Source organism: Phoenix dactylifera, chromosome 8, assembly GCF_009389715.1.
Source record: "Phoenix dactylifera cultivar Barhee BC4 chromosome 8, palm_55x_up_171113_PBpolish2nd_filt_p, whole genome shotgun sequence".
Classification (NCBI taxonomy): domain Eukaryota; kingdom Viridiplantae; phylum Streptophyta; class Magnoliopsida; order Arecales; family Arecaceae; genus Phoenix; species Phoenix dactylifera.
Window position 1 is genome coordinate 30,016,528 of NC_052399.1, and position 26,894 is coordinate 30,043,421.

A 26,894-nucleotide genomic window follows, 5' to 3' on the forward strand; every position below is an offset into this window, starting at 1 on the left:
GTGGCCGTGGGGTACACCTGGTGGCTTGGGAGTCTATATGCTAGCCGACTCGTGCCGGTGGACTGGGGTGCAATCCCTCTTGACGAGGCGAGAGGCACTGATCGCCCGACACAGCTAGATTTGTCTTGGAGCTGCAGTGTCTTTGAAGTTAGGTGATGGCTACTTGGTACGGTTCTGCTGGGTTCCAGCGAGGAGTCGGCGCCGCTCTCCTATGTGGCGAGAGATCTGTAGGTATGTGCCTTTGGTATTGTCCAACTGCAGATGACTCATCGGCAATGGGCATTGTTGATGCAGTGGACGACCCCTGGATGGACTCACTTCCGGTTAGGCGGTGGCCGACCATGGTTAGCGTCGAGGTCCCGGGAGGACTACGAGTCTGCGACCTTCTTCGCCTCAGAGGTGCGGGATGGGACACTGATTGGATTGCCCAGTTTTTCGGAGATCAGTTTGCGGAGAGGATCCGGTCAGTGCCGGTTCCGGGTTGTGCCATCCCCGATGTGAGTGTGGAGCTCGACTTGCTGTGCTAAAGCCAGGGTGGGCGATGTCTACAGTGTCCTCCAGGGTGTGCAACGCTCGAGGGTGGACGTTGTCTGGATCTAGCGCTTCGGCCTACACTTGAGAGTGGCCTTATTCCTCTGGAAGGTCGCCTGGGGTTGGCTCTCGATAAGACTCGTCTTGAGTGGTAGGAATTTAGATATTTACCCTCATTGCCCCTGTCATGTGGACGAGTCAGTGGACCACGCCTTGTTCTAGTGTCAGCGTACGAAAACTTGGGAGCTCACCAGGATCCCATAGGTGTGGTGTAATTCAGCGTCTTTTCTGCAAATGATCGGACGGTGGGATATCGCCCTGCGATTCCGACAGGCGACTATTGCGGCAACCTATACAGCTTATCAGATCTGGCTGTCCAAGAATGCCTGGACGTTTGGTGAGAGCCGTCCCCCACCGAGATTCATGGCTGAGCGGGCACGAATCCAGGCGGCATAGGCTACGCAGGCACAGCTGTTAGATGGACCCTTGGTAGCTCGAAATACTTGGGGCTGCACTTCTGCTCGTGGAGCGTCTCGTATGGTGTTTTTTTTACTTGAGAGCCCCCACCCCTGAGTTTTCTCAAGATCAATTTTGACGGCTGTGTGTTGGATGGTGGGAGTAGGGGGTGTCGACTTCATCATCAGAGGTCCGACGTCCAGAGTGCTGGTGGCTGCTAGATCTTTGACACCTCGGTCTCGGAGGCAGAACTGAGGGTGACATGGGCTGGCATGAGTTATGCTCGTCGGGCTTTGCGGGCTAGAGTGGTGCTCGAGGGCGACTCGGCGACTGTCATTGGCTGGATCCTGCAGTGTGCCGGTGGGGTGGGTGACTACCATCCGCTACTCAGGGACATTTGGGCTATGGTCCGTGGTGGGATGGTCTTGCAGGCATGTATATAGAGAGGCCAACGGGGCAGCGGATTGGGTGGCTTCATATGTGGCCAACCACTCTGGGCATACTCTGTGGGTGGGAGAGAGACCTACCTGGTGCACTCTGAGACTTGTTATCCTTTGATTTTCTTAGTTGTATCTGTACCCGTTATGCATGATACATACGTCCTAGCAAAAAAAAAAGTGAACTCTGATGAGATGGTCAAAGACTTAACAGTATTGCCACCATAAGATTGCCCATGCTTGTACAAGAAAAGAAATATTTTTTAAAATCAAAATAACAAGCATGGTTTGTTAAAAGTAAAACAGATACAAAAGGAAGAAATTGTTAAGTCCATAAATGATTCGAGAACGGTTGGTCTTATATCTCACCCCTCCTTGCCTAAATACACTTGTTTGACATTGTTACCCTTCTTTGGTCAGTTTTGGCCCATACATTCTTATTTAGTGGAACTTGTTGCCTCTGTTCTCCTAACCTGCAAGGCTGCAAGGCTTCAGTCAGCACCAGCTTACCTTTCCAACTGATCCACCATGCATTATGCCACCTTAAGCTGTTCTCTCCCCTAATTTAGTTTTCAGTAGAGCTAGATGGGGCATGGATGTCTTGGTTTGAAGAGAAAGCGTGGAAGGAATGAGAAGGCAAAAAAGAGTGGGTGTGGGGGCCCCGGCAAACATTTGGAACAAAGGGTTCTGCCTTGGTCTTGTCAGCAATGGTTGGAGTCAACATTCACTGGCATACGGAAGGGGCAATTATGGTTGTGAAGAGGAAGAGTGATGCCGTCCAGTCTTAGTTCTGATCCCCAAATTGGTGGTACCGTGGTAGGGTGATCATATCTTATGGGTTTTTGCAACGCTCCTCTATAAAAAGGTTTTTGCTATATACACGTGCACTACCATGTATAGGCAAGCAAAAGGTGAAGGAATGAGGAAAAAACTAATGGAACTTCAGTGCCTCGTGGGCTTCAACTAAAAATTTGATAGCATTTTTTCATCACTAGGCATGCACAATGCACATTAAGTATTAATAAGAAAAATAGAAACGATCTCTTAAGCTCGGTTTTGTCACATGCCTTGCATGAGACGTGGAGAAAAACATGGGAACTTAGTAAGAAAGTCACTCTCTCAATAGTGGAGCTTGCATGCTTTGATTTTGATTTTTTATTTTTTTCCCACATGAGTTTTCACTTCTTTAGGAATCTTGCTTTGCCTGTTCAACTCCAGCCATTTTCTTTATATAATAGAAGTTTAGAATCCAAATCTTGTTGGATCAAACTTCCCAATTTGATAAGGATTTGAACTTTGAAGCAAGTTTATGTTTAAGAATCTTAGGTAAAAATGTGTAAGTTCTTAAGAAGGGAGGGATAGGGGGCAGAAAATTCTTCAGAATGGTTTTTGGGATTTCTAAGAAAGGAAGGCTTTGGGCCACATATTTTGGGATTGTACATGAATATTGAAAACTTTTTTTTTAAAATACATTAAATGGAGGATATTCTGGCATTAAGTGGCGGGCAAGGTTCAAAATATCGTGGATTGATGCTATATTGACCAAGGGTGGTGTGCCACGTGCCTTATTGAGGATTGTAGCGAAAGGGCATTGATGGATACACATGGATATGCCCCAAATGCCTTTAGTATGGCTCTGTCCTTCTAACTTTGGATTTGCATTTCCTATTGTTTCTTCTTATCTAAATGCTTTATCTTTGTAAGAAATAAGATAAAAAGTATCGAGTTAATTTCTCCAATCAAGGTTTTTTCAGTGTACCAGTCGCTATCATGCATAAATATTGCATAACATCGCTTAACTTGCAATCTAAAAGGGGTTCGTATATTGGTTAATCTGATATGAAACCCATCTAGCAGCTTGTCCTCTCTTCCCTCTAGTTTTCCACCTTCATATGGTGGAAAATAAAAGAGAATTGCCCTCTAACCCACTTCCTAAGCAGGTACCCAAGCATACCACTTCATTCCAATGCAGTTCTACGGGGTGGACTTACCTTGATTCGCCCTTGCTTTGGGTAGTTTAGGGGTGGTTTTGGGTAGTATTTATTCTGCACCGTATTGAGGCCTTAGTACAATATGGAATCAATTGCTATTCGCTAAACTGCTAGGTATTTCAAACCTTGGTGGACGGTAAAGTGACTTTGCGGAATCTACATGGAAAATTCTAAAATTTAGAACTCTTGATTTAGTGTAGCATGCACACGCGATTATCAATAGCTCACCAAGATATTATATTCTTCTCTTTTTATTGATTCATTCCTTTTTTCAAAATCTGTACTAGCAAAGGCCTTTATGTTAACTTAAAACAGTCGAAAACATTTGTAGAGTAAACAATTTAAGTTCCTTGGAAATCCATGGAGGAGGTTAACAAATTTGCACTTGAACGCACTCCCAATGACCAAACTTTTTTAATCTAACTTGTACCAAACGGGGATACTCCAAATGAATTATACTTGAAATAAAACTACTATTCCAACACAAGAAAAAAGATCTGGATATCAACATGAAAATATAATGAGTGCCTAGATATTTTTTTATTTCTTGCTCTTATTGGAGAAAGGACTCCTTTGTTGCCTATGTAAGATAGATTCTAAAGGGCCATCTCTAAAAGCTATTTTGCAGTCTTGACTCTCCAATGCATGATTCTTTTATGATGGAACCTTCAGTAGTGATCAGCCATATGGTTGGTGGTCCCACACTGGCAATTTCTTTGATCCATTATCTCAAATTGTTTTTTTTTCCAAATTTGATGCACTTGCAATGGTGATTTTGATTAGGGGAATAATTGGCTTAAACATTCCAGTCAGTGGACTCATGATGAAGGAACCATTGACCTGGGGCATTGCCTTTTTCCACTACACCCAGCCACTGGATGCACGTCCTTTCTACTAGATCTGACTGTTGGATGAGCCTCCTCCGAGGCAAGCTCCGCTCTCTATCATATTACTTCTAATAGGATATAGTTAGTGCTCAAGAATGACTAGCTTTATCATTTTCCTCAAGAATGACTAGCTTTATCACAATTAGTGACTCTTTAACATGTTACTCAGTTAGTGATGTTGCTGTTTCTTGTTATGTGTCTGTGTATGTTATTTATGTTGTTATGCTTGTTATCTTGCATACTTTCTTGTAAAGTATAATAAAAAAATTGGAGTCTCAAATTCATCACTATCTTTTATGTTCCAAAATGCTTTCTGCTGGATACTGTCTATTCTTTCTTTATAAAAAAAAAAATGTTGCCATGCGCTTCCTTCTGTGACCTTCCTCTGCAATGGCTGTGCATGAGTACATGCATTTTGGCTCTCTGTGCCATTAAAAATCTGCTGTAACAGACCAAGTTTTGGTTGATATGATTCCTTTTAAATTTCTGGAAAGCCATAATATGCTTTTTTGTTGGCGTCGCACATGATATGCCTTCCTTTTTTCTGCAGCATCTTCATTGAAGAAAGGTTCGAGCAGCTAACAAAAGGCATTGACATGCTAAATTTGCTGTCATCGGAAGAAATTTCTGTGGAAGACAGCACTTATGATAAAACCAGTAGTCCTGTACAGGAACGTCACTGCACCGAGGATGCAACAAATTTGATGAGATGTTCTTATTCAAGTACAGAAATTTCTACCCCTAAGAAAATATCTGATAATGTGAAACCTGTGGATAACCAGTTCCATGAAGTGAACTTGAATTCTAAGGAAGTCCTCCAGAATAGCACCGCTTTGAATGTCAATCAAGAAACAACAGATTTTGTAACTGAAGGAGAATCTGGACTGGTCATTCAAGATAGCCATGATAACTCTGTCGATGAGGTCATAAGGGGCAGGCAATCTGAAAGGCGTATTCCAGAAGCTGTTTTGCCACATATGCGGTGCTGCCTGTACGAAAGCTCTGAATCATCTGCCAGGTAGAAGTTTATTTCTCTGATCCATTCTTTAGATAAGTCTCCCTTTTCGGCGCAATTGTTCTGACATTTTGTTGGGATCCGATGGACATGGCAAGTAGATTGAAATAACTAAATGTATTTGGGTATAATCAAGATTAAAGTGGATGCATTATTATTCTGGTTCGTTTCTGAATTGAAATATACTGGTGCATTGCATCCACTTAAGTGGTCCTGGGATGTTATCTCAATCCGGATGATTGTCAAATGAATTGTTGTGATGAATGGTATTCTGTCACTACTACTTTTTACAAATTCCATTATGTTATGCATTTTCAAAAGAGAATATTGCCAGGCTTTCCTAATTTTTCGAATTTTACTTCGGTCTTTTAATAGAGACCTTTTTGTGTTTTACCACTGAAGTTATTTATTCGTCGTTCTTGAGATTATAAATGATAAATTTATCCAAATGTTTGATTACTTGAAGTGTATTTGGTTTTAAATAATATTATTAAATTCTCGGCTCAGTTTGAAGTTTGAATACTTCACTGCAGATTGTTTAGCACTTTTTTATTGTGTGCAGAAGTTTTATGGAAAATCAGTAGGACAAAAATTGTGTTTTAAATTTATATTAATATATATAACTTTCACTTGTTTCTTGCATTTCTTATTCTTTTTAATATTTTCCTTATTAACCTTTTTGGCAATAAATATGCAAAGTTCTTAGCAAAGTCCAGCAAATATCTGGAATCATATTGGTGCTTCTCAACTAAAGCCAAGGTTTCAAATAATGACCTTATAACTGTTGTAATGGCCATTATAACAGTTTGTAGTGGCTGCTATAACAGTTTTGTGCCTCTCTAATAATAAGAGAAAAAGATACGTCTTTTATAGCCATTTTTTTAGTGTTATAATGGCCGATCATAACTTATAAGTAAAGGCCATTACTTTCACCTGTACCTTTCTCCTTTTTTTTCAAAATTCATTTTTTTTGCATCAAATTTCTCAGGGAAAATTTTCTGAAAAAAAGTCCTTTCAAAAATGATTTTACATTTCAAAAAATAATAATTCCCATCCAATGAGAACTGAATGGAAAGATAACACCATTTTTTTTTCATTATTGCTCATTATTTTCAATTATAATCGTTATAATAGCTGTTATATAGTGGTTAGGTTCTTTTTTTCATATGTACCCTTGCAAATATAGCTTATTGCATATCTACCCTCCGAAAGTTACTATTTGCAAATATGCTTCTCAAATTAGCCTATTTTTGCATGGATGCTTTTTTTTTTCTGATGGTGTTAATAAATAACCATTTGAAGCGTACTGTGACTTTATTTTCATTTTGCATTAATAACCTTGAAAAATTTATTAAAAAAATATAGCTCTCTTTAATACACACTGAATGAATGTTAAATTTTATTGATGCTGTCATCCAAAATGTAATGGTAAAGACACCCATGCAAAATTAGGATATTTTGATGGGTCTATATGCAAAAAAGAAATTTTTGGAGGGTAAAAATGCAATAAGCCGTACTTGGAAGGGCATATAACCTAAAATCCTAAAAATTTGAAATGCTACCATTTGAGGCAAATAACAGCTGTTGTAACTGTAATGATGGTCAATATCGGTTTTGTATCATAATGGTATAACACGTCATTTAAAACCTTGACTAAAGTTTCATGGAGCATATATAAGATCTTTCATAGTGGTCTATGAAAAGTATCCTGGGCTTACTTCCAATTTTGTTGTCTGCAATATATTTTTTCAATGAATGACATAATATGGAACTTATGTGCCACAAAAGTTCCCATTAAAAATCATTGTGACATACGAATAAAGGCTAAGGGCACAATGGGTGGATTCTTAACATTCCACCTGTGAACGTATATAAATTTATGGATATTTAATGTTTCTATCACCACAGCTTTCTGTTGAAAACTTGAAATTAGAGAGTAGATATTTTTTCTTGAGTTAGTGATAATCTGAGGGCTTAGTTTTTATATTAGCAGTTGCACAGCTGTGTTGGCAGTCTAGTTTGACGAATTTCTATTTTTAAATGACTGAGCTAGCATTGTAATTCTTGGCATCAACATATGCAGTTTCCAAGGTTCTCCTAGTGAAGACAGAAATTTTAGGAGTGATACGGATGAAGTAGAGCTGGAAGAGCCATCTTCCTCTGGTCAGGAAGATTCTAGTGTTCACAGTGATATTCTAGAATGGGCCAAGGTATGATAATTCGGAAACTAGTGTTTCATGTTTTGGTTTTTTGAACCGTGTGCTCTTAGGTACTCTTTCATTTAATACGTTTAATTGAATTGTCAGGCAAACAGTCATGGATCATTACAGATAATTTGTGAATATTATGTGTTACAATGCCCTGCCAGGGGTTCAAAGCTTATCTTCCAGCCCTTGGAGCACTTGCATGCATTGGAGTTTCACAGGCCTGGTGAAACAGTTCTTCATATAGCTGACTCCACCGTTGATCTTAGATCTTGCAATACAAGCTTAGAAGTGGCTGAGGTACATTCTGCTTATGCTAGGATTAGCCATCAATTTGACTTCCAAAGGCTGCAGTAATGCATTATATGATACAAGTCAGATCTTTTCATATGTAGAAGTTTGATATAAAGGTCCTACATGTTCTATGGCCTTGATTTTTCAGGCACACAGTGCACTGCTAGCTGAGGAGGAGGCAATTGCTTTGTCTGTATGGACGGTTGCATGCATTTGTGGATGTCTGAGGCTTGAAAATGTAAGTACGAATGTTGGAGTATCTTCCCCTCCCTTATTAGAAGATTGTTTGCAAATATCATATTTGACTTCCTCATTTTTTGAAGTGACCAAATGTATGTGTGTATGTTTTAATGTATGTATGTACATATGTGAGGTTGGGTCCTTATTTCGCTAAACCCAAACCTGTACCTATTGAGGTTTCGGGTCTAACATCTGTGTATTGGGTTTGCTTGGCTAGTGGTTGGTTCTGGGTACCCAACGGAGATCAAATATTTGGATACCTTGAAGAGTTAAGCAACCTAAACAACCCGTTCTTAAGAAGTTTACTAATGAAACATCCAATACATGCTACAAAAATTAAATCATGAACAACAAACAGTTGATAAATAATATATAGCAATAAATGGACTAAAAATTGAAAAGATACACGTAAAGTCTATACATGTTCTAATGTGTCATTACTTTGGTTTTCAATTGAAGGATATAAATAAAACTAATATTATATATGTATATATGTATTTTGTGTGTGTGTGTGTATGTGTCTATGTAGGCAGGTATGTATGTGCATGTTTGTATATGTAATAAACCTGGTAGTTATGCAGGTTTTGGTCTGGTTGGGTATAAAAACCTCAAAGCCTGACCTAAAAGTTTCAATGGGTTCGGCTTTGATTCCATAGTGCAACCCATTCATCACCGGGTTCATGGTGTAAACATTTTAAAAATATGTTGATTAAAATTCAATTAGTTTGGAACTTTGAAGTCTTTCCAACCATATGTCTGAGTAAACCATTGGTATAGTTATTGACAAATATTCATCAAATTCATGCTTAATTATTTCATATATAGATAGAAAGTCCTCAACCATTTGGTTTTTGGTTTTCTGGCACTTTGGACAATGGAGACAATAGATCCAGTGAAGAATGCTATTTTGGATAACCAACCATGCAATTTGGCACTTAGGCACCATAGCATTTGTCATAAAATTGTTCTGTACAATGTGACTGTATGCATGTATTCTCTTCTCCATGATATGGAAAAAATAAGTAGAATTGTTTTTGCATTGTCCTTGTTATTTTTATCTTCATCTCAATATGGAGCTCTTATATTTGACAAGACAGTTTTGCACTTGACAGATAATCACAATGTTTGCCGGGGCACTTTTGGAGAAACAAATAGTTATTGTCTGCTCTAATTTGGTATGTCATGATCAACCCTTCCTCACCTCCCCTCACCACATGTGCGCAAAAAACGAAAAAAGGATTGAGATGTGCTCCTTTCAGAATCATGTGCTTATTCCATTGTATTCTTCATCTTACTAACTTTTTCATAGTTTCATTTATTTGGACTTTATGATCGATGGTTTCATGATTACAAGATAGATCTAATATCTAAAGATTTCTCATTAAAAATTTATAAGCTATAAAGTCAGTTCGTCACTTACTGATTGAAACACATTTGCTAACTTTTAGAACTTTTTTATCTTTTTGGTCTCATTGAACATATCCATGAGGAAAGTCCCTGCTCCAGTCATTTTTCCTGGGGTTAATTCCCATATGAATGAGTGAGTTTTTGGTTTGTTCTTTTTTTTTCAGGACTTGTCATAGTAATGATGATAGGCTTCAATAAATCAGATGCATTTGCCTATCTCAGATAAGGAAAAGAGCTTCCATTATTTTGCCAGTTATAGGTGCCGAGATACATATTATCTAGTGCTAAAATGTAGGTACCTTCTGAACTCAGTTTTCGTAGTCATTAGCTTGCATTTGGCAGCAGCAGAGTTTGTGATCTTCTTTTGCCAGTGTAAGTGATCATGCACACTGCTTCTTGTATTATACTCTTCCAGATTCTAGGGATACCGTTTGTTAGAGTTTTAATCCTAGAAGGAATTTAAGGAGGAGGTACCATGAAGTTAAAGAATGACTTGATTTATCTGCTAGAAGCAGTGGGACCATGTGCGATCCGACATTTCTCTTTGCACTTTAAACATCAAGGCTCCTTTGTAGATAAACTACAGAATGAGGCATAAGGGAGATGCCAAATATGATCTGGGATCATGAGGCAGAGATTATCATAGTAATAGCTTGAGATTTTATTGACAAGTTAAACGATGCAACTTATCTAGAAGGAAATATGTGGAACATGAAATCGATGGGAAAAGGATCTCTTCATGGATTGGCAAAGAATAAGCAACATTAAGATTTGATGGGGGATCTGTGGCCTCTAGAGAGAAAGATTTGGCTGATGAATTAAGATCTCCCTGTGACATATGTTTATCTTTCAATTTTAGATAAATGATTGAACATTTCTATAAGCAACCCTCCAGTGACAAAATTATTTGAAAAGAGGTATTAGCAAGGGTGTTTCCTCTATTTTATAGGAAAAATTTATTTGATAAAAAAAAAGGTCAAATATTACTTACCTTCTTCTTTGTTGTCTCTGCATTTTACACAATTGTCCACAAACTAGTGGCAATGAGACTGATGCTTCATGGTTCACTAATCTGTATCCATGGTTACTGCTTTGTAAGATGGTTGTTGGTGGTCAGTCCTAAAGAAGCTTGTAGTTTTAAGGACTGAAGATGTTAAGATCATAGATTTTGCTATCCTAGGTAATGCTTTTGGATTTTGCCTCTTTGTTGGCCAGTCAAATGAATCGAAAGTTAGTGAAGGGAAATGGTTATGATGAATTTGGTATTGTGTCTGACAAAGGTCCTTGGAGGCATTAGTTCTAGACCACTGGCCTTTGGATGTCTTGAATGCTTTTCAGCCCTACTACAGGAATTTGAAAGAGAGGATAGGTATGCTAGCTGGTCTGCTGAAAATGTTGACTGGATTTTATGTTCACCTATATGTTCAAGACTCTAGGGCGTGGAGAAGTTGGAACAACTTCTCTTTGCCTGCTTCATGCTTTTGATTTTGATGGGCATGGATGCTTGCTTGAGTTATCTAATAAAGAGGCAGGACATAATTCTTATTCATTAGGTGATGATGCAGAAAAGTTGACATATTGGTCCCCTTTCATCTTGCATACTGCTCCATGAACTTTAAAACTTGGGAGTCTGTATTCTTTCCTTGAACAGAGGTCCCTTTCCATCAATTACTGGTATTTATGTTGTGCGAAAGGGTTTGAGGAACCATCTTTTAGTGGTCATCCCCGGTAAGTGTTGGTACCAGAAGTTTGTGGACAAAGAATAACAATCATATATTCCAGAAGGTTTCCTATTCCAGGGTAAGTTCATAAATCATACAGTATATGAGAATGCTGTGATTTTACTCTTCTGCACCTGGACCAATGTCATACTGGAGTTTCTTTTTCAGGGCAATAATGGATGACTATGGCATCATGTTTCCAGGCAACATCTTATTCTCTCTCTCTCTCGCTCTTAAGATGAGTTTGAAATCTTTGATGGAGTTAGTATTTTCCTCTTTCCATGTCTTTTTTTTTCCATCTTGTACATATATTAACTGGTTTTCCACCTTTGTTATGATTGATTGTGCTAAGAGAGGACCTAAAGATATTGTTCATCTCTGGTGCGTTTGTAGTTAGGATGTAATTTTTTGGTGAAATTATGACATGATCAAAGAAAGATGGAGAGGGAAGTTGCTGAATGATGTCTCTACTGGAGAATAAATTTGCAAAATCTGTGTACGATGCATCTGCACCATCAAGTGATAGGTCATATAAATTGATGAAGCTTCGGAAAGGGTGCAAGAGAATAAGGGAAATACTCACAGGAACTCTGTAGAGGTATGAAGTATGGACTACTGTTGTACCAAGTGGTAGAGGAAATGCAAGCACGTTTGGGTGGCTGGGAAATTGGGTTTTTTAAATGATAGGTAATTAGTGTTCTGAAGAAGTCTTTACAGAACTATGAATGATAAGTTATACATAATGCTAGTTTGATATTTTCTAAGATGGTTGTATAATCTAAGCACAAATAAGGTAATAACAGAAAATGTTTGTAAAATTAGTATTTGATATAAACTCATGACAATAATTAATGATATAATTAATGGAAAGCTTGAAGCCATTTGAAAGCAAGAGTGGGTTTTCAAAGCAAAGCAGTCATAAAAGAATCATTGGAGCCTTTGATTGGAGAGCATAATAAAGGAAGGAATGAAGGATTATATAGATATTTTGCATTGGTGGCAAATGTGTTTACATGCATATATACTTTCCAAAACAAGGCAATTATATACAAAATCATACCATTTATTTTGGAGTCGAACATGAATTCTACACACGCATGCTAGAGGACATGGAAAATATATGCTATGCTCTTAAAATAACCAATGATGCAATTGGAATTTTCAAAGACTTACATCCTTGACTTATTTTCCTCCCCAATTCTCATGGGCCTAAATAGGGGTGGAAAAATTTGTCCTTACCTAATCAACTGACCAGACTCGACTTCACTTGACCGGATTTGGGTTAGTTTGGGTCTTGGTTTGAAGTCCTAATCTTGACAAAATCTGGTTGGCTAGAGGTTGGCTCCTTGACTTGATTCGGGTCATGACAGTTGGTTCTGTTAAGGTTGCTCCGGTCAGATTTCCCAGTCCAAATCAATTTAATAGTTAAGATAAGTTCACAAGGAGTTGGACTCTTTGGTGTGATTTAAATAATTATCCTTGAAAATGACAAGCATTGGATGGAATTTCAATGCATATTTAAAACTCCTAAAATACTCTCCTAACCCACATTCCTAAATCCCTTCCCATATCTCCTATCTTTGTTTTATACCATTGTGAAACCCACCAGGCACCAGGCCACACAATGCACTCCTTTTTCTTTCTACCATCATGGTTCTGGCTGCGTAAGGGGCATCAGGTTGAGGTCAGATTGGTGGGTTCTGGTCATGTGAATGGAGTATGTTGCAGGTTAGCTAGGTAGGATCGGGTCAAGTGAGATGACCCATGGGTGGGTTTGGGTCAGATTTCCAACTTAGTCTTGGATTGGATTGGGCATGCGTCAAGGTTTCATATGTAATACTTATATCTTGACCCAACCCAAACTCAAAATGACTCGACTCATTGCCACCCTAGGCTTAAAGTGAACTTAAACCTTTTATCTTCTGTTTTTGCAGAATGAATGATTGAGATTAAAAGTTTTAATCTCTGTATTTGAGGGGTTTCAATAAGAGAATGAGGTTGCAGTAATTTAAAATGACATCACCCTTTATTTCAAGTTGATCTATGTGGCTCTAACATAAAAGAAGAAAAGAGGGAGAAAGGGTGGATGGATGTTCATGATCCCCCATCAACCCACCTCTACCTTAAAGAATCCTAGGTCCAACCACTCTTAATGAGGTTGATTTAGGGAAGTTTGATTTGTGGTTGGTTAGCGTTGTCCTCTAATTGTGCAGAGAAAACATGACATGTAGATTGAAAGGAATTAGGGTTTTTCTAGTTTCTTCGAGTGTCAAGCCTATATTTTTCAATTTCCCTTTATCAACTATTTTTTCGCTCTCCCACTCTCTTCTTTCTCTTATATGTCTCCAAGTACCCAATTTTAGAACTCTTATTTACTATTCTTAAGAGATTTTCAGATTAGCCTGGATCCTTAATTATTTTACCATGTTATAGATTTTGCAGACACTGGGATTCTGCATTATCCAAAGCCCAAACTGTGTTTAAGCCATATTGGTTAATCACCAAGACTTTAGTTAATTTAGGTGGGAAATGTTGAGTTCATGCATGAAATGTTTGAGGATGCAATCACAATTATAAGATCAAGGTCTCAAATACTGCTGGAATGGGACGGTATGAATGGTACCATATCATTTCGGTAGGTTTCCAACACCGGTACACATTGTGTTGGTATGGGACGCAAGCTCATACCATTTATCAGTACCTGATACTGTACCGTTCTGCTATCGATATTTGAAACCTTGTTTAAGATGTAGTTGCGATGATTATGTGGAGTTTCCAAATGAAAAAAGCCTAAAGCCCAATCTTTTCTTAACAGCTTGTAATAAGCGAACACCAAGGGTCTACCAAAGCCGATAGATTGGTCATAGATTTTAGGAGGAATCACCATATACTTCTCTGCAAATGATAGACATTTCATTAAGAAGCCAAAGGTTATGCTAACATCAACTTGAAGGTTGATGTTGGCATTCAGCAAACTGTAACTTGTCTATAAGTGAATTGTATGCAGTGCCTTTTTTTATAAAATGCACATGAAAATGGCTTGTCTTAGTTTCAATATCATTGATAAACGATTAACAAAATGGGGTTTTTGCATGAATGTGTCTATTTAAGCATGTATACGTACATGCTTTTCTAAATATATAGATATACATGTACAATAATCTGGGCAGTGGTCCTATAGCCTGTTTAAGGCACTTGACCAAGGCAACAACTAGTAACAATGATAATTTCATTACTTGGTCATTATTACTCTTGTAAGTATATGGACACTACATAGGAAGGCCACATGCCATTGTGGTTGGTTGTATATTTTAGTCCTTCAATATTATTTGATACAGAAATACAACTATCCTTCTAAGTGTTAAAACTATCATATTGGCATTTTGTTCACCCAATTAAATTTCCTTGCTAATTGTTTCGTTTCTTCATCTATTTGCTAGATTCTGATGTATGTCGTGTTGCTTAGTCAAGATATCTTGCTGCTTGTGCTTTGAACTGCATGCAGATAGATAGTGAATGAGCACAAAAACAGAGGTAGAATGGTTTTGCTGATTATCTGAGCTTGCATTCGCATAGCTCTTGAAGGGTGTTTTGTCTTCATTACCAAAATTTTTATTTCTTTTTCTCATTGTATGAATGACGTGAAGCCAACGAAATTTGGTCACTTGCTTTATTTTTTACAAGAAGAGCTGTCTACCTGCATTCTAGCTGTGTACATCCCTTATTCTTCAAGTGGCTCCAGTAAATATTTTCTTTCTGATTTTATTTCCTTGCACATTACTGAGATCTGCTGCTATGTGTTTGATCCTGTTACTATTTATTTATTTATTTTTGATAATAAGGTGTCAATTATATTAATGGAGTTCAAGAAACTATACAAATGACTTTAAATCCAAGATTTCATGCTGTCAGGAAGTAAACATGCATCCCACGTGTGTTGCAAATTAGACATGAGTTACTAGGTCCTGATATTATGTATGATGTGCAGGGAATCTTATCTGCTGCAGTTTTATCAGTCATACCACTAATACGTCCCTATCAGTGGCAGAGCCTACTAATGCCAGTATGCAACCCTTTTTTTCTGTTTCTTGCATTACTGACAGTTTGTCTATATTGGAATTTTCTTTAGAACTGCTCTATATATTTATTATATATAGTGCCACCAATGAGTAACTTTAACATATAAAATCCAGATTTTGCCAAATGACATGTTGGACTTTTTGGATGCGCCTGTTCCATACATAGTGAGTTTCCTTACATACTTCAACTCTTTCATATTTTCTTTTGACTGTGGATCATCTCAGAATAATTCTTGGATCTTGGCTAAGTTATAAAATTGATGGTATTAGGAATTGGTTGACGTCATGTTTCGTGCAGTCTATTACTGAACAAGCTCTTTGCTAAGTCATGACTATATCCTTCCTAGAAATCATAACACTCCTTATGATTTTTTAAGCCTATGTTTGCATTCCTTCAATTTTCTTTCCCGTTAACCCGGCAGAAACTATATTTGCATTTAATTAAAAGCGTTCCATTTCATTGTTGATAAGAGCAGAGAGAACTCTGAAATTAATGACTTCAATACTCATTATTAACTTTTTTCTTTCGTAGAAGAAAAGAGTTAAACATTTATTTATATGCTAGACTAACCTAATATGCATATCCTCTGCATACATTGATATTGAATGTAAACTTGCAAAAATACTAGGTATTTAGGCAGTTTTATGCTGGCCCATGCTGTCTTTGCCAGCGGGCACACGCCATAGTAGGCCAGGACTCATCCAGCATTGGCAACTCAGCATCTACTGAATCCCTTTTTCTATTTTCAGATAGAAAATTAATTTTTATGTCACTTTACTTTATTTTTTTTCTGGGCTATGCACATGCTTGGCATGGCATGTGCTTTGTCAGCCACTGGACATCATGCTCCATGGCACTTAAAACCTTGTTTAGGCTTGTATTTTTTTGTGTGAGCATGCCACTGTTTATACCTATGGATGGGGATGCCTCAGTACTTGAGGAGCCTCCAAGTGCCTGAGCTCCTTCATGTGTTTAAGCATGCTAGAATTGTTTTCTGAGTCAGTTCAAATAATCAAATTGATTAGAAAAACAATTCCACATACAAATAATTCAATTTCTTAACTTTGATATTATAGTGTCTTGTTTCAATCTTGCTTGCTTAAGGAAGAGCATTGTTGGATGGTCAGACATGGTAATTAAGCTACTGTTGGACAATCCTTGATGATAGGTGAGCTTCTGAAGCTGAGTTAGGCAATTAGTTGAGTCATATTAGGATTTAGATCCATGAATGAGCAAAAGTACGCACACTATTTTAACAAAAAAGAATAATTATATTTGTTTGTCTAAGTTGCTTATTTGATGGTTCATATGGTTAAATTAACTCAATATACGTTCTGAGCCATTAGGTCTTAAGTTGGTACTTAAAAAAGCACCATAACATTTGTTTAAATTCATTATGTTTAGACAGAACAAGCATCGAAGCACATACTCCTTGAGGGCTTCTTGACAAGTCATTGACATAGGCAACCACTTGATCTGTCAAGTATCCATTCTGACAGCTTTGCCAAGAAGTTGGAAACTAGATCCAGTACCTTGGTTTTTCAATCATTTATAGAGAGAACTTTAAAATAGATTTTGTTCATCAGGAAGCACAGTTTTGTTATACACCAATCTGCTTCTCTTTAGATAGAATCTTGCTAAATCTGTGCTTTATCTATGTTAGAACTTTGTAATTTATTCATCATAATTATGCATGAGCACACGTGCATAAACTCGTTGCGCATGCACAATCCAGGTTACATTTACTATGAAGACATGCATAGAAGAAGATGTCCATTGGCTGTAACTTATAGCTTACTAGAATGAGAAAAAGAAGATTCTCAATAGATCATAGTTTGCAATTAAGTTATTTTGAAACTCCTGAACGAGTGCATGAACCCTTGCTGAAAAAAAGATTCTCGGCTTTACAGATTTTTCTTTCGGTGGAACATCATCTGTATCTTCTTAATCACCATTCTTCAACTTGACTTCATCTTATTGCTCTCTCTCTCTCTCTCTCTCTGAAAAAGCGTTTGCTGTATGTGTAGGTTGGCATAAAGAGTAAGACTGCTGACATACAACCAAAGTTAGCAAATGTCATTCTCATTGATGCTAACAAGAACCAGGTGAGCAGTGTCTTTTACTTCTAGATGTGTCTTGTAGTTATATGCAGACTGGTATTTTACTTGTGCCATGCATTTGCCTTTTGAGAATGGTGGGATGGGGAGGGTGACTAGAGAAGAAAAGGCATGTGGGCTCTATTGCATATATTATTATTATTATTAAATAAGGCATGTGGAGGCTTCACAGTTAAAGGAGTCTGGCCTCGCATACTGAACATTAACAGTTCTCTTCTTATAAGGATAATATGTTCAGGAACTAAGCATGAGGATTACTCGTTTCATATTTCTTGTTTTGACCTTATTCCTCTGGTATTGCTACCAGTGTGGCGTATAAGTTGTTACAATTAACATGCTAAAATTTGTATATTTAGGTCTGATAGAGGTTCTTAGAATATTGTTATTAATTCAGTGATAAACATCAATAAGTATTGATACTAAATCACCTTATATCTCGAATTTTGGAAATTTGCTATATCAAAACGTCACTCAGCTTAAAATTCTTGTTTCAATTTTCTTCTTATCATATTGCGGGGAGCATGCTAAATAAGACTGCTTGAAGATGTGCATATATTTAGGTTTCAGAGAGATTCATTGTCCAGGGCATTGTTGTTCTGTTAATAAAATCAAACAGAATCATAACGAAGTTAATGTTTTGCATAAGATTTGCTATTTGTTAAGCAGTTCAAGTGGAACTGCTTGGAGGTATGTAGCATCCAGAGACCAGCAAATTACTAAGAAATACTAGTACCGGTTGTCTTCACTTGATAACGATCAGGACCAACTTGTTAAGTATATATATATATATATATATATATATGTCAACCCAAATATGCAATAAAATCAAAACAATTTGGCTAAATTACTCCAGATGACTAAAGAAATAAGGTGAGAGATGGGCAGCTAGGAGGCTGCCTAATGTTTAGGTGCTAGGTGGGCGGGCATGAAAAGTTAAAGCAAAGGCAGCCTAAAACTAAATTGAAGAACTAATACATTAGAGGATAAAAATGTTGATAATCAAGAATAACATGTTGAATAAGATGTTGTAAGTCAACGTGGCAGCATGAATTACTAATGACATAGTTGATCACCATCCATGTGCGGATGATGCAAAACACTAACGCAGATGACCACGCAGCCAAAGCAGCCATTATTTAGAACATCAGATGTTTCTGAAATCCCATATTGAGCGGGTTTAGTATCTGCAATTCCTACTTCAGTGTAGGTTGGGTTACAAATTTTTTTGAGTTATTGAGATTGTGTTGGAATATTTTTGGTGTCTTTATGTGGGATTCAATAGGAATTCAAATTTTGCATTTTCTGGTAAGCTTAAATATTGGACTCTTAGAAACCTGTATAATTGATGCAGAAATTGTGGGTTAAATATTGGAATATGATATGGGCTTATGCTTCCAAGAGTTGATGATCCACTCTGAAACATGATAATAAAGTTTTATAGTCATTAATACTCTTTATTCAATTAAGCCATTTGAAACTATTTTTAATAGTTAATCAATAGGTCGTTTCATTGTTATGGTCACATAGTTCAATGCTTGATCGAAATACTAGTTCAGGTTCCACAATGCTGAACCAGGAAAATGGGACAAGACCTCTTGTATATCTCTGGACTTTATAATGATAACTGGTACGAGTCTTTGTATAATTCCTCTTTCCCCCTTTTATAGGTAGGAATTTTACGGTCCTAATGTTTGCTCCTATTTTTCCTCCTAAAACAGACATTTAAATTTGGATTAGAGGAGAATTTTATGAGAAGATCTAGAGATACCCCACTACTGTATCTGTATTTTATATCTAAAATGTGACAGTTTAAGAGACCAAAACAATCAGTGAAGTTCTGTTGTACTTTATGTCTAAAATGTGACAGTTTAATGGACCAAAACAATCAGCGAAGTTCTGTTGCGTAAATCTGTTTGGGAATGTCTCCTTGAACTAGTATAGTAGCTGCTCAAATATGTTAAGATACCACAATCCAAAACTGTTAGTAAGGTAGTTTAAAAGGTCATAAAAAATAAACCCTCCCTTACTGAGATGTATTATGAGAAAGCCGAATTCATGTAGTTGGGATGCAGATTGTTCGTTGTTGCTGTGGCTTTGTAATCTATAGAGTGGTTCTTCTGACCTTCCATATGTGCTGGAGCTCTCTCTCTCTAATAATTCTTTCTGCATATCTTGATGCGGATTATTTTCTCCTCATTGCTGTAATTACTTATAGCAACTTCTGTGGAAATAATTCTCTATCATGTACTGAAGTTTGGATTCTAATTGCTACTATAAATATAAGAATTCTGATTAGCCGTTTCATTGCGCAAGTAGGTGAGGTCATCTTCAATGCCACAACTGCCCCGACAAAAAGAGTTGCTTGCATCTCTAAGTCCATATCATGCAACGCTTGTAGGTGAAAGCTTTCTAGCAAGAAAAAGACCAATTTATGAGTGCACGGATATCCAGGTAAGTTCTTGAGGACTTAAACTAGTTATAATCTTTCTTTCTTAAATTCATAACTTCTTATATCCATTTATATACCTTTTATTATTCAAGTAATTGAACTTAATAAGCGTAAAATCATTGACAATAGAAAATTTGTCATGGTGCAAGGCAGTACCTTGTAATGCATTTTTTAGGCACATGCCTCATATGATGAAATGCAATAAGAACCAGAGCTTCTCCTGCCACTTTCATTAGAAATGTGTTGATAATTTAGTTACCATGTGAAAAAAAGCACCTAAACACTTCCAGTGCAATTAGTAGTGGTCATAATTTAGCCTCATTTGGAGGAGGTGAAAGATTGACTAATTAGTTTTGTGAAGTTCTAAAATTATTTATTTAGGTTAATATGCCTTTCGTAACTGTTGGTATTGTGTGAGGATTTATTCTATCATGCTCATTTTTATAACCTATGTCTTACTCGGCAACTGGCGCACATTTGCTCTCATCTTTGCGGTATGGCCTAAAAGTGATTGTTATGATAAAAGGCAATATTCATTTGAACATTTTCATTAGCAATTGTGCCAGATATCAATGCTGTGTCTTGGATTTTGTGGGAAAAGAAAACAATGACTTAATTATGTCAGATACAGTGCTATTTGCTGTCGTTATTGTGTGTTTTTTGGGGAAAAAAGCTTTAGCTTGATCCTCTGTTCCCCTTATTTTTTGTTGGCTGGGTTAAAAGAGGCTTGTAGGCAGTGGGTTGCACAATGGGGGGACAAAGAAGCATAATTGTGAAGCATGTTTGACATCCTTTATAATCTGTAGCGCATATCAACAGTAGTATATGACACAGTACCACCTCCTTTCAGGACTAATTTCAGTCAAGCTTAATTTTCTCAATCCAGCAAAAAGAAAGATTTTAATTGTTTAAAACTTTTTCTGTCATTTCTTTGATCCTCTGCACTGTTTCCCATTTTCCTGCATTTACAGGTTGAAGCTGCTAAAGGTTTCTTAGCAGTTCTTAGATCCTACCTAGATTCTCTGTGCTCCAATTTAAGATCTCATACAATCACAAATGTGCAATCAAATAATGACAAGGTTTCTTTCTGAACTTGATTACTTTTTTTTTGTAGCATCATGATATATGTAAAAATATACGTAACTACATGGATAAATGGATACGTATATGTATGCATGCATGTATGCATGTGTAAGTATACATACGTGCATAAATGCATACGCATATGTATGCATGCATGCATGTGTAAGTATACATACATACATGCATAAATGCACACGAACATGTATGCATGCATGTATGCATGTATAAGTATACATACATACGTGCATAAATGCATACGCATATGTATGCATATGTGTCACGAAAAATTCCTATAGTTTATTTTCATGTTATTATATTCTATAGCATGTTTAATTGCATGACTGCATGAATTTCTTGAACACAACCCTAGGTTGTAGATGACATCAAACCAAAATTTGCTGTAATATTGATATTATTTTTATGTAAGATGTGATTTAAATTAGAGTCTACTGAGGTTATGTGGACATTTTAAGAGAGCTAAGAACTTGTACCTATAGAGGATAATTGGAGGGAACTGACTAGACAGTAGATAGGCATTAGGACACTAGGAGACACTACCTAGACTAAGGGTGGCAATCAGGTCGGATCATATTCGCATTGGGTCAGATATAGGATGGTTCAAAAATCCGTCAACTTGAAACTTGACTTTTTTATTAAGCAGGTCAAAGATCCAAACTTGAACTCGATTATTTTATTAAATAGGTAACCCAGGCCCTAGACTGTCACAAAAGCATACAAAATACTATATTAGATATACACACATATTAGATATAATATATTAGATATTAGAATAATTGCATCTTTACACATACATCTATATACATACACAAGGAGATAAAGAAATGCATGTTTCCATGCTGACACGTCCTGTGTTAGAACAAAGTTCATGGAAATAGTAGCCATTTTTAAATCAAACTAATTATATAAGGATTTATTAGTTTATGTTCTGATCAGGGTATGCCGTACCGGCCGGCACGGGCCGGTATGAACCGGTCCGGGCAGGGATCGGTACCGGATCAGCATGGGATTCGGTACTAGAAGCTTTTCATTGAAAAATCGGCCGGTACGACTGCCGTACCGGTACGAGACCGATACAGGACCGGCACGTACCGGTCCGGACCGCCACCGGTACGCCGACCGGTATCGGTACGGCGGACTTTGGTTCTGATCAAGGTCTCGATACGTCTCTGTATTATTCTGTGTCGGCCCTGTACCGACACATTTGAGGAGGCGAGAGAGAGGGAGAACGGGAGAGAGGAAAAGAGAGAGAAGGGGGAGAGAGGAAGGGAAAGAGAGAGGCCGGCGGGGGGCCGGTGGAGGCCGACGAGCTGCTCGGAGGGGCTCTGCCTCTAGTCTCCTGTTTCGTTCGAAATAGGGGTCCCTTCGCGTGGCTTGCCGGCCTCCGCGGCCCTCTTTCTCTCCCTCTCCCTCCCTCCGCCACTCGCTCTTTTACTTTCTTTTCTTCTCCTCTTTCGTCGGATGCTTTTCGTTTCGGTTGTCGAAACCGTCCCAGTCCGCCGTTGGTACGACTCGGCACTTTCCAAGCCACCCGGTACAGGACGGTTCCGCCAACCTTGGTTTTGATTGAGTGTCGGGTGTTGAATCTAGCCTGGCATGATATATGCTGACTGGCATGGACCAACGCAAGCCAGCATTGGAAACTATGCATATACATAAATTACATATAGATGTATAGATGCTTGTGTGTATGTGTGAAATATGTTTTCTTATAATATTTATGCCAAGGTATTGGAGCCGGAAGAAAATCAGATTGTATTATGGAATAAGAACAAACTTAAGTCGAGGTATAAAGCAAGTGATCAATAAATGTCTATCATTCGAAACCCTAAAACTGAGCTCCTACCTCTAACAAGTTAGATAGCCAAGGAAGCTTAAGAATCTCTATCAGTTCAGCTAATAAGACAACAAGGGCATATATTATTACTTCTATCATGCATTCATGAATTTATTCTGGATTTTATAGATTGCATTATAATTGGAGGTTTTTGACATTTTTAATGTATACTTGTACAATATGTTTATCATGTATCTGTGTCTGACATGCACGTGTTTGTTGGGCGTGAGTTATGTAAATGAAGTTGTCGAACTGAAAATTGATCGATTCTGCACTAAGTTGCCTCTGCGATAATCTGGTCATATAGGTGCTTGGATGACCACCTGGGCAATAGGCTAGATCTATCTCCTCTACAACTAAGTTTCTCATTAGCTTTTCCTTTCATGTTGACACAATACATATTTTCCGAAGTTCTTTGTCTATATATCTGTCTATATGAATAACGTTCAAATTACTCTGAAGTCTAGAGTAGACTCCACTTCATGGTTTTTCAGCCCTTGGGAAGTTCCCAGAAAAGTGGGGGATATTTTACATGCTTCTCCATGTTAATTCAAGCTTTTATATCAGTAAGCAAATTTACTTATGTCTGAATAATGATTAAACATATATTATCTTCATTCAAGTAAGCAAATTTACAGTCAAATGTTTCATAAATGTTGTTAAAATAATCTGACTTAAAATTCTTTTTTTATGTATGTATTCATTCAGTTTATAGTTAACTTTCATCAGTTTCTACTGCTGGAACTGATAGTCTTACTCTATTGGTTTGACCCTGAACTACTTTTGTATGTTTGCTGCTGTTTAGGTTTCATTACTTTTGAAAGAGAGTTTTATCGATTCGTTTCCAAATCGCGACAGGTCTTTTATGAAGGTATGCATATTGGACACTCAAACCTTTTTCTTTCGCTAATTTGTGGATTTCTTTTTGAAAATTAGACAATTATAACTTATTCCAACTCTAATCCATGAGCAATTCAGGTCAGGGTATAATCCATCTATTGAACCATCAATTTTACCTCACAGCAGTATCACTGTCTTGTTTGTATGTTCAAAAGATAAAATTTTGAACTACTTGAAAGTTGCATGAAGATTTCACTCAGTAGAAAATTTCAGAAATCTGCTCTAACCATTGGCATATTCGCTTCTGTTTCCAAATTCTACTTAATCTTTGCCAGTAGAATCTAGGGTTGTAACTTGTAAATGGTATTTGAAAAAAGAAGAGACAAGGTTATCAAGTATTATTCACAAATTCACTAATTCTATTGCTTGTTAATAATCAGGTTTCTCTTATATTATAACCTAATGATTATGTGTCAGAGCTTGGAAGGTCAAAACATGTTAGCCAACTTTCATTATGGACTAATATGCAATAATTATTTTGCTACTGTATATGTGTTAAAATGGAGTCAAAAATATGAAGGAAAAGATATAGTTTTCTGCTGCAACTGTTTCAAGTACAGTGGTATAGCTATTTTCCGTACTTACTTTGGTACGTCTTTTCTTTTACATGTGGGAGCAGCTTTTTGTGGATACCCAGCTTTTTTCTGTACATACAGACCTTGTTCTCTCCTTCTACCAAAAGGACTAGAGCTGCTGTGGGAGATGCTGGTAACAAAGGTACCAGAAAATAGAGTTATGAAAGCAACCCATGTAATTTGTTTCTTTATCTTCTTCCACCCATTAAATTCATATCCCAGCCAACTTAATATCAAATTTAGGTCTCTTTATCTTTGTCAACTTTGCTGTAGAATAACAGATTAATCAAAACAGTTGAAGTTACCAAGTCTGAAAGAAAATTTGTGATTTGAGATGGTTCAAAGATAAAGCTACACATTGGGTGCGGCTCCTCATGTTTTCCATGTATCTATTACTACTTCAAAGATGCTCCACTTTTTGGTCCTAATTATATCTTCCGCTCTTAAGAAAGTGATGCAACTAAAAAGTTCTGACCAAAATTTACAGCCAGCTAGAAGAGCAATTCTCTGAAGTCTGTAAATATAGTTAATGGTCGAGGTTGATTTAATTTTAACTATTTCTGGAAGGCTGTAACAATTTATAATTCATGAACCCTGCTTAGATCGACGTTACATATTAAAAAATTTTGTTTGCATTATGGAGGAAATTACTGGATTTTAGGTCTTCAGATTCAAGAGCCTTTGTGTGCTTATATTGGTGATAAAGGTTAACAGGACCTCATCATTACATGTACCCATTCACTGTGATGTAATTTTATGCAGGTTATATATATTCGATGCCATGGCGTCATATAGTACAAGTTCATGGAATGAATTGCTTGCATGACCATGCAGAGTTATGTGACAATACTGTCTTCTCATCAACCTTAAGAATTGCATTGTTTGTGTGGGTGTAGCTTATTGTTGCCTTACACTAATTGCTATAGGATTTTACTCTAAACTGATGGGAGATTTCAAAGGTACATATATATGAGTTCAACGACTGCACTAGTGTTTTAAAAGGAAGTTAATCTGTTAACCATTCATGAAGCCTCAAGGTAGCCACTAATCAAAAAGTAAAGATAGTGAATGAAATCTTAATTTAAAAAATTATCCATTTCCCTAAGAAATACTAATCTTTCGTAGCTCATGTCATGACCCTGGAGGAGATACCTGCCATGTTCCAATTTACCTGTGCTGCCTTTTTTGTTTTTTGTTTTGGTGCTAGTGGCAACTTGGATGCTAATGGCTGTGGTAGCACCTGGTCCACCTGCTTCTACTTCATGAGGAGAAGGCAAGACAGGGTCAATCAAACATCTCTCTTGGTTCGGATAGTTGGTCTCATTCTCTTGGTTATGGCATTTTTCTTGTTTGAAATATAGTTGGTCAGGATTCTTCATTAGAACAACAGGGGGAATTTTTCTCAGCAAAGAATTCTCAATGTCATTATGGGATGCCAAAATGATTGTCTCCAAGTGTCATTCTCTTTGTATGGGATCTGCAACATATGTTGTGACTGTAAAATGCTGTGTTCCTCCTGGTGGGGGCCTGCCTGTGAATTCCTGCTCTCAGGTGTTTCGTAACATAAAGCTTCTGCTCTCATGCAGTTACTGAAAGCATCCATTTCAGGAGACTTGGATACTATAATTAGGGGGAATGAGAAGGTAACGTTGGACAGGAGATGGACATGCTGAAGCCTGAAGGTCGAAAGCTAGGTTGTTAGTTTCCTTTTTGTTTTAACTACTACTGTATTCTGGCAGCTCCGGTTTAGAAACTGAGCTTTGTGCATGGTGGCCGGTTTGGCCGTTAATCCTTTTTTTTTAAAAAAAAAATAATAGAAGAAAAGGAAAAAGAAAAGTTGAACCTGACTCATCCCAGGAAAATGGTTCAGGGCTTTTCTCGTGCCAATTGTTTGGATCATACCCCTCATTCCCGAAGCCATGGCTTCGTTCTTTTCGTTTGAAGTGAATGGGATCACCAGGTGATTATAGATGATTCTTATCTTAGGATGATTCGATCCTTGATGATTTGGGATCATTGCATATTTAGTTTGCGGTGTTTTAATAATTAAAGGTTTTTGGATATCCATTGTGAGTTTATGAAAATCTAAGATTATTGATATATTTTAAAAATATATTTATTAATTTTATAAATTATTAATGCCATAAAAGTATGTTAATTGTTACTAGAATTAATATTTTCATTTATACTTATAAATATTATCATGTTAATATTAATATTTATTTTAATGAGGAAAATAAGATAAATAGAATTGATATATTAAATAATTGTATAGTATAAATATATAGCATAATAATATTATTTCTATTATAATTTAAAATGTAATGGACTAATAATATGACAATAATATGATTAATAATTTATTATAAATATTATATATGTCATGTCAATATATATGCATAATATATTAATAATATATTGACCGACTAATTCTTTTGGTGGATTGAAAATCATATTTATCTCCAAATTTCAGCGTAAGATTGTTGCTCTGGGATGATCTTGGATGTCCATTCTCGAGAATAGGTTTTCTATCACCAGGTTGGGCAGCAATATATAAAAATTGGGGCTCCTTTGAAATCACGCATGGTCACTATGGTGTAACCAAATATGGTGATTTTATCATCTCATCCATATCACCTTTCTTCTTCTTGG

The 26,894-nt window shown here is 37.0% G+C and overlaps 1 protein-coding gene across 6 annotated transcripts in view; it reads left to right on the top strand.

The window, feature by feature from the left end:
- Positions 1–25,780, top strand: part of LOC103704902 — a 34,481-nt gene extending 8,701 nt beyond the window's left edge. For 3 of the 6 annotated variants that reach the window (XM_008788393.4, XM_008788394.4, XM_026803779.2), the window contains 12 exons: positions 4,853–5,320; positions 7,401–7,527; positions 7,624–7,821; positions 7,964–8,053; positions 9,168–9,230; positions 15,172–15,246; positions 15,377–15,427; positions 17,291–17,368; positions 19,697–19,831; positions 20,801–20,908; positions 23,573–23,638; positions 24,287–24,889. In XM_008788393.4, coding sequence (XP_008786615.2) covers positions 4,853–5,320; positions 7,401–7,527; positions 7,624–7,821; positions 7,964–8,053; positions 9,168–9,230; positions 15,172–15,246; positions 15,377–15,427; positions 17,291–17,368; positions 19,697–19,831; positions 20,801–20,908; positions 23,573–23,638; positions 24,287–24,355 — 1,528 coding nt within the window. In that variant the 3' untranslated portion in view covers positions 24,356–24,889. Of the gene's footprint in view, positions 1–4,852; positions 5,321–7,400; positions 7,528–7,623; positions 7,822–7,963; positions 8,054–9,167; positions 9,231–15,171; positions 15,247–15,376; positions 15,428–17,290; positions 17,369–19,696; positions 19,832–20,800; positions 20,909–23,572; positions 23,639–24,286; positions 24,890–25,449 lie in introns of those variants that run through there. The other 3 variants (XR_003385233.2, XM_008788396.4, XM_008788395.4) reach the window with 3 other exon arrangements.
- Positions 25,781–26,894: the final 1,114 nt, after the last annotated feature.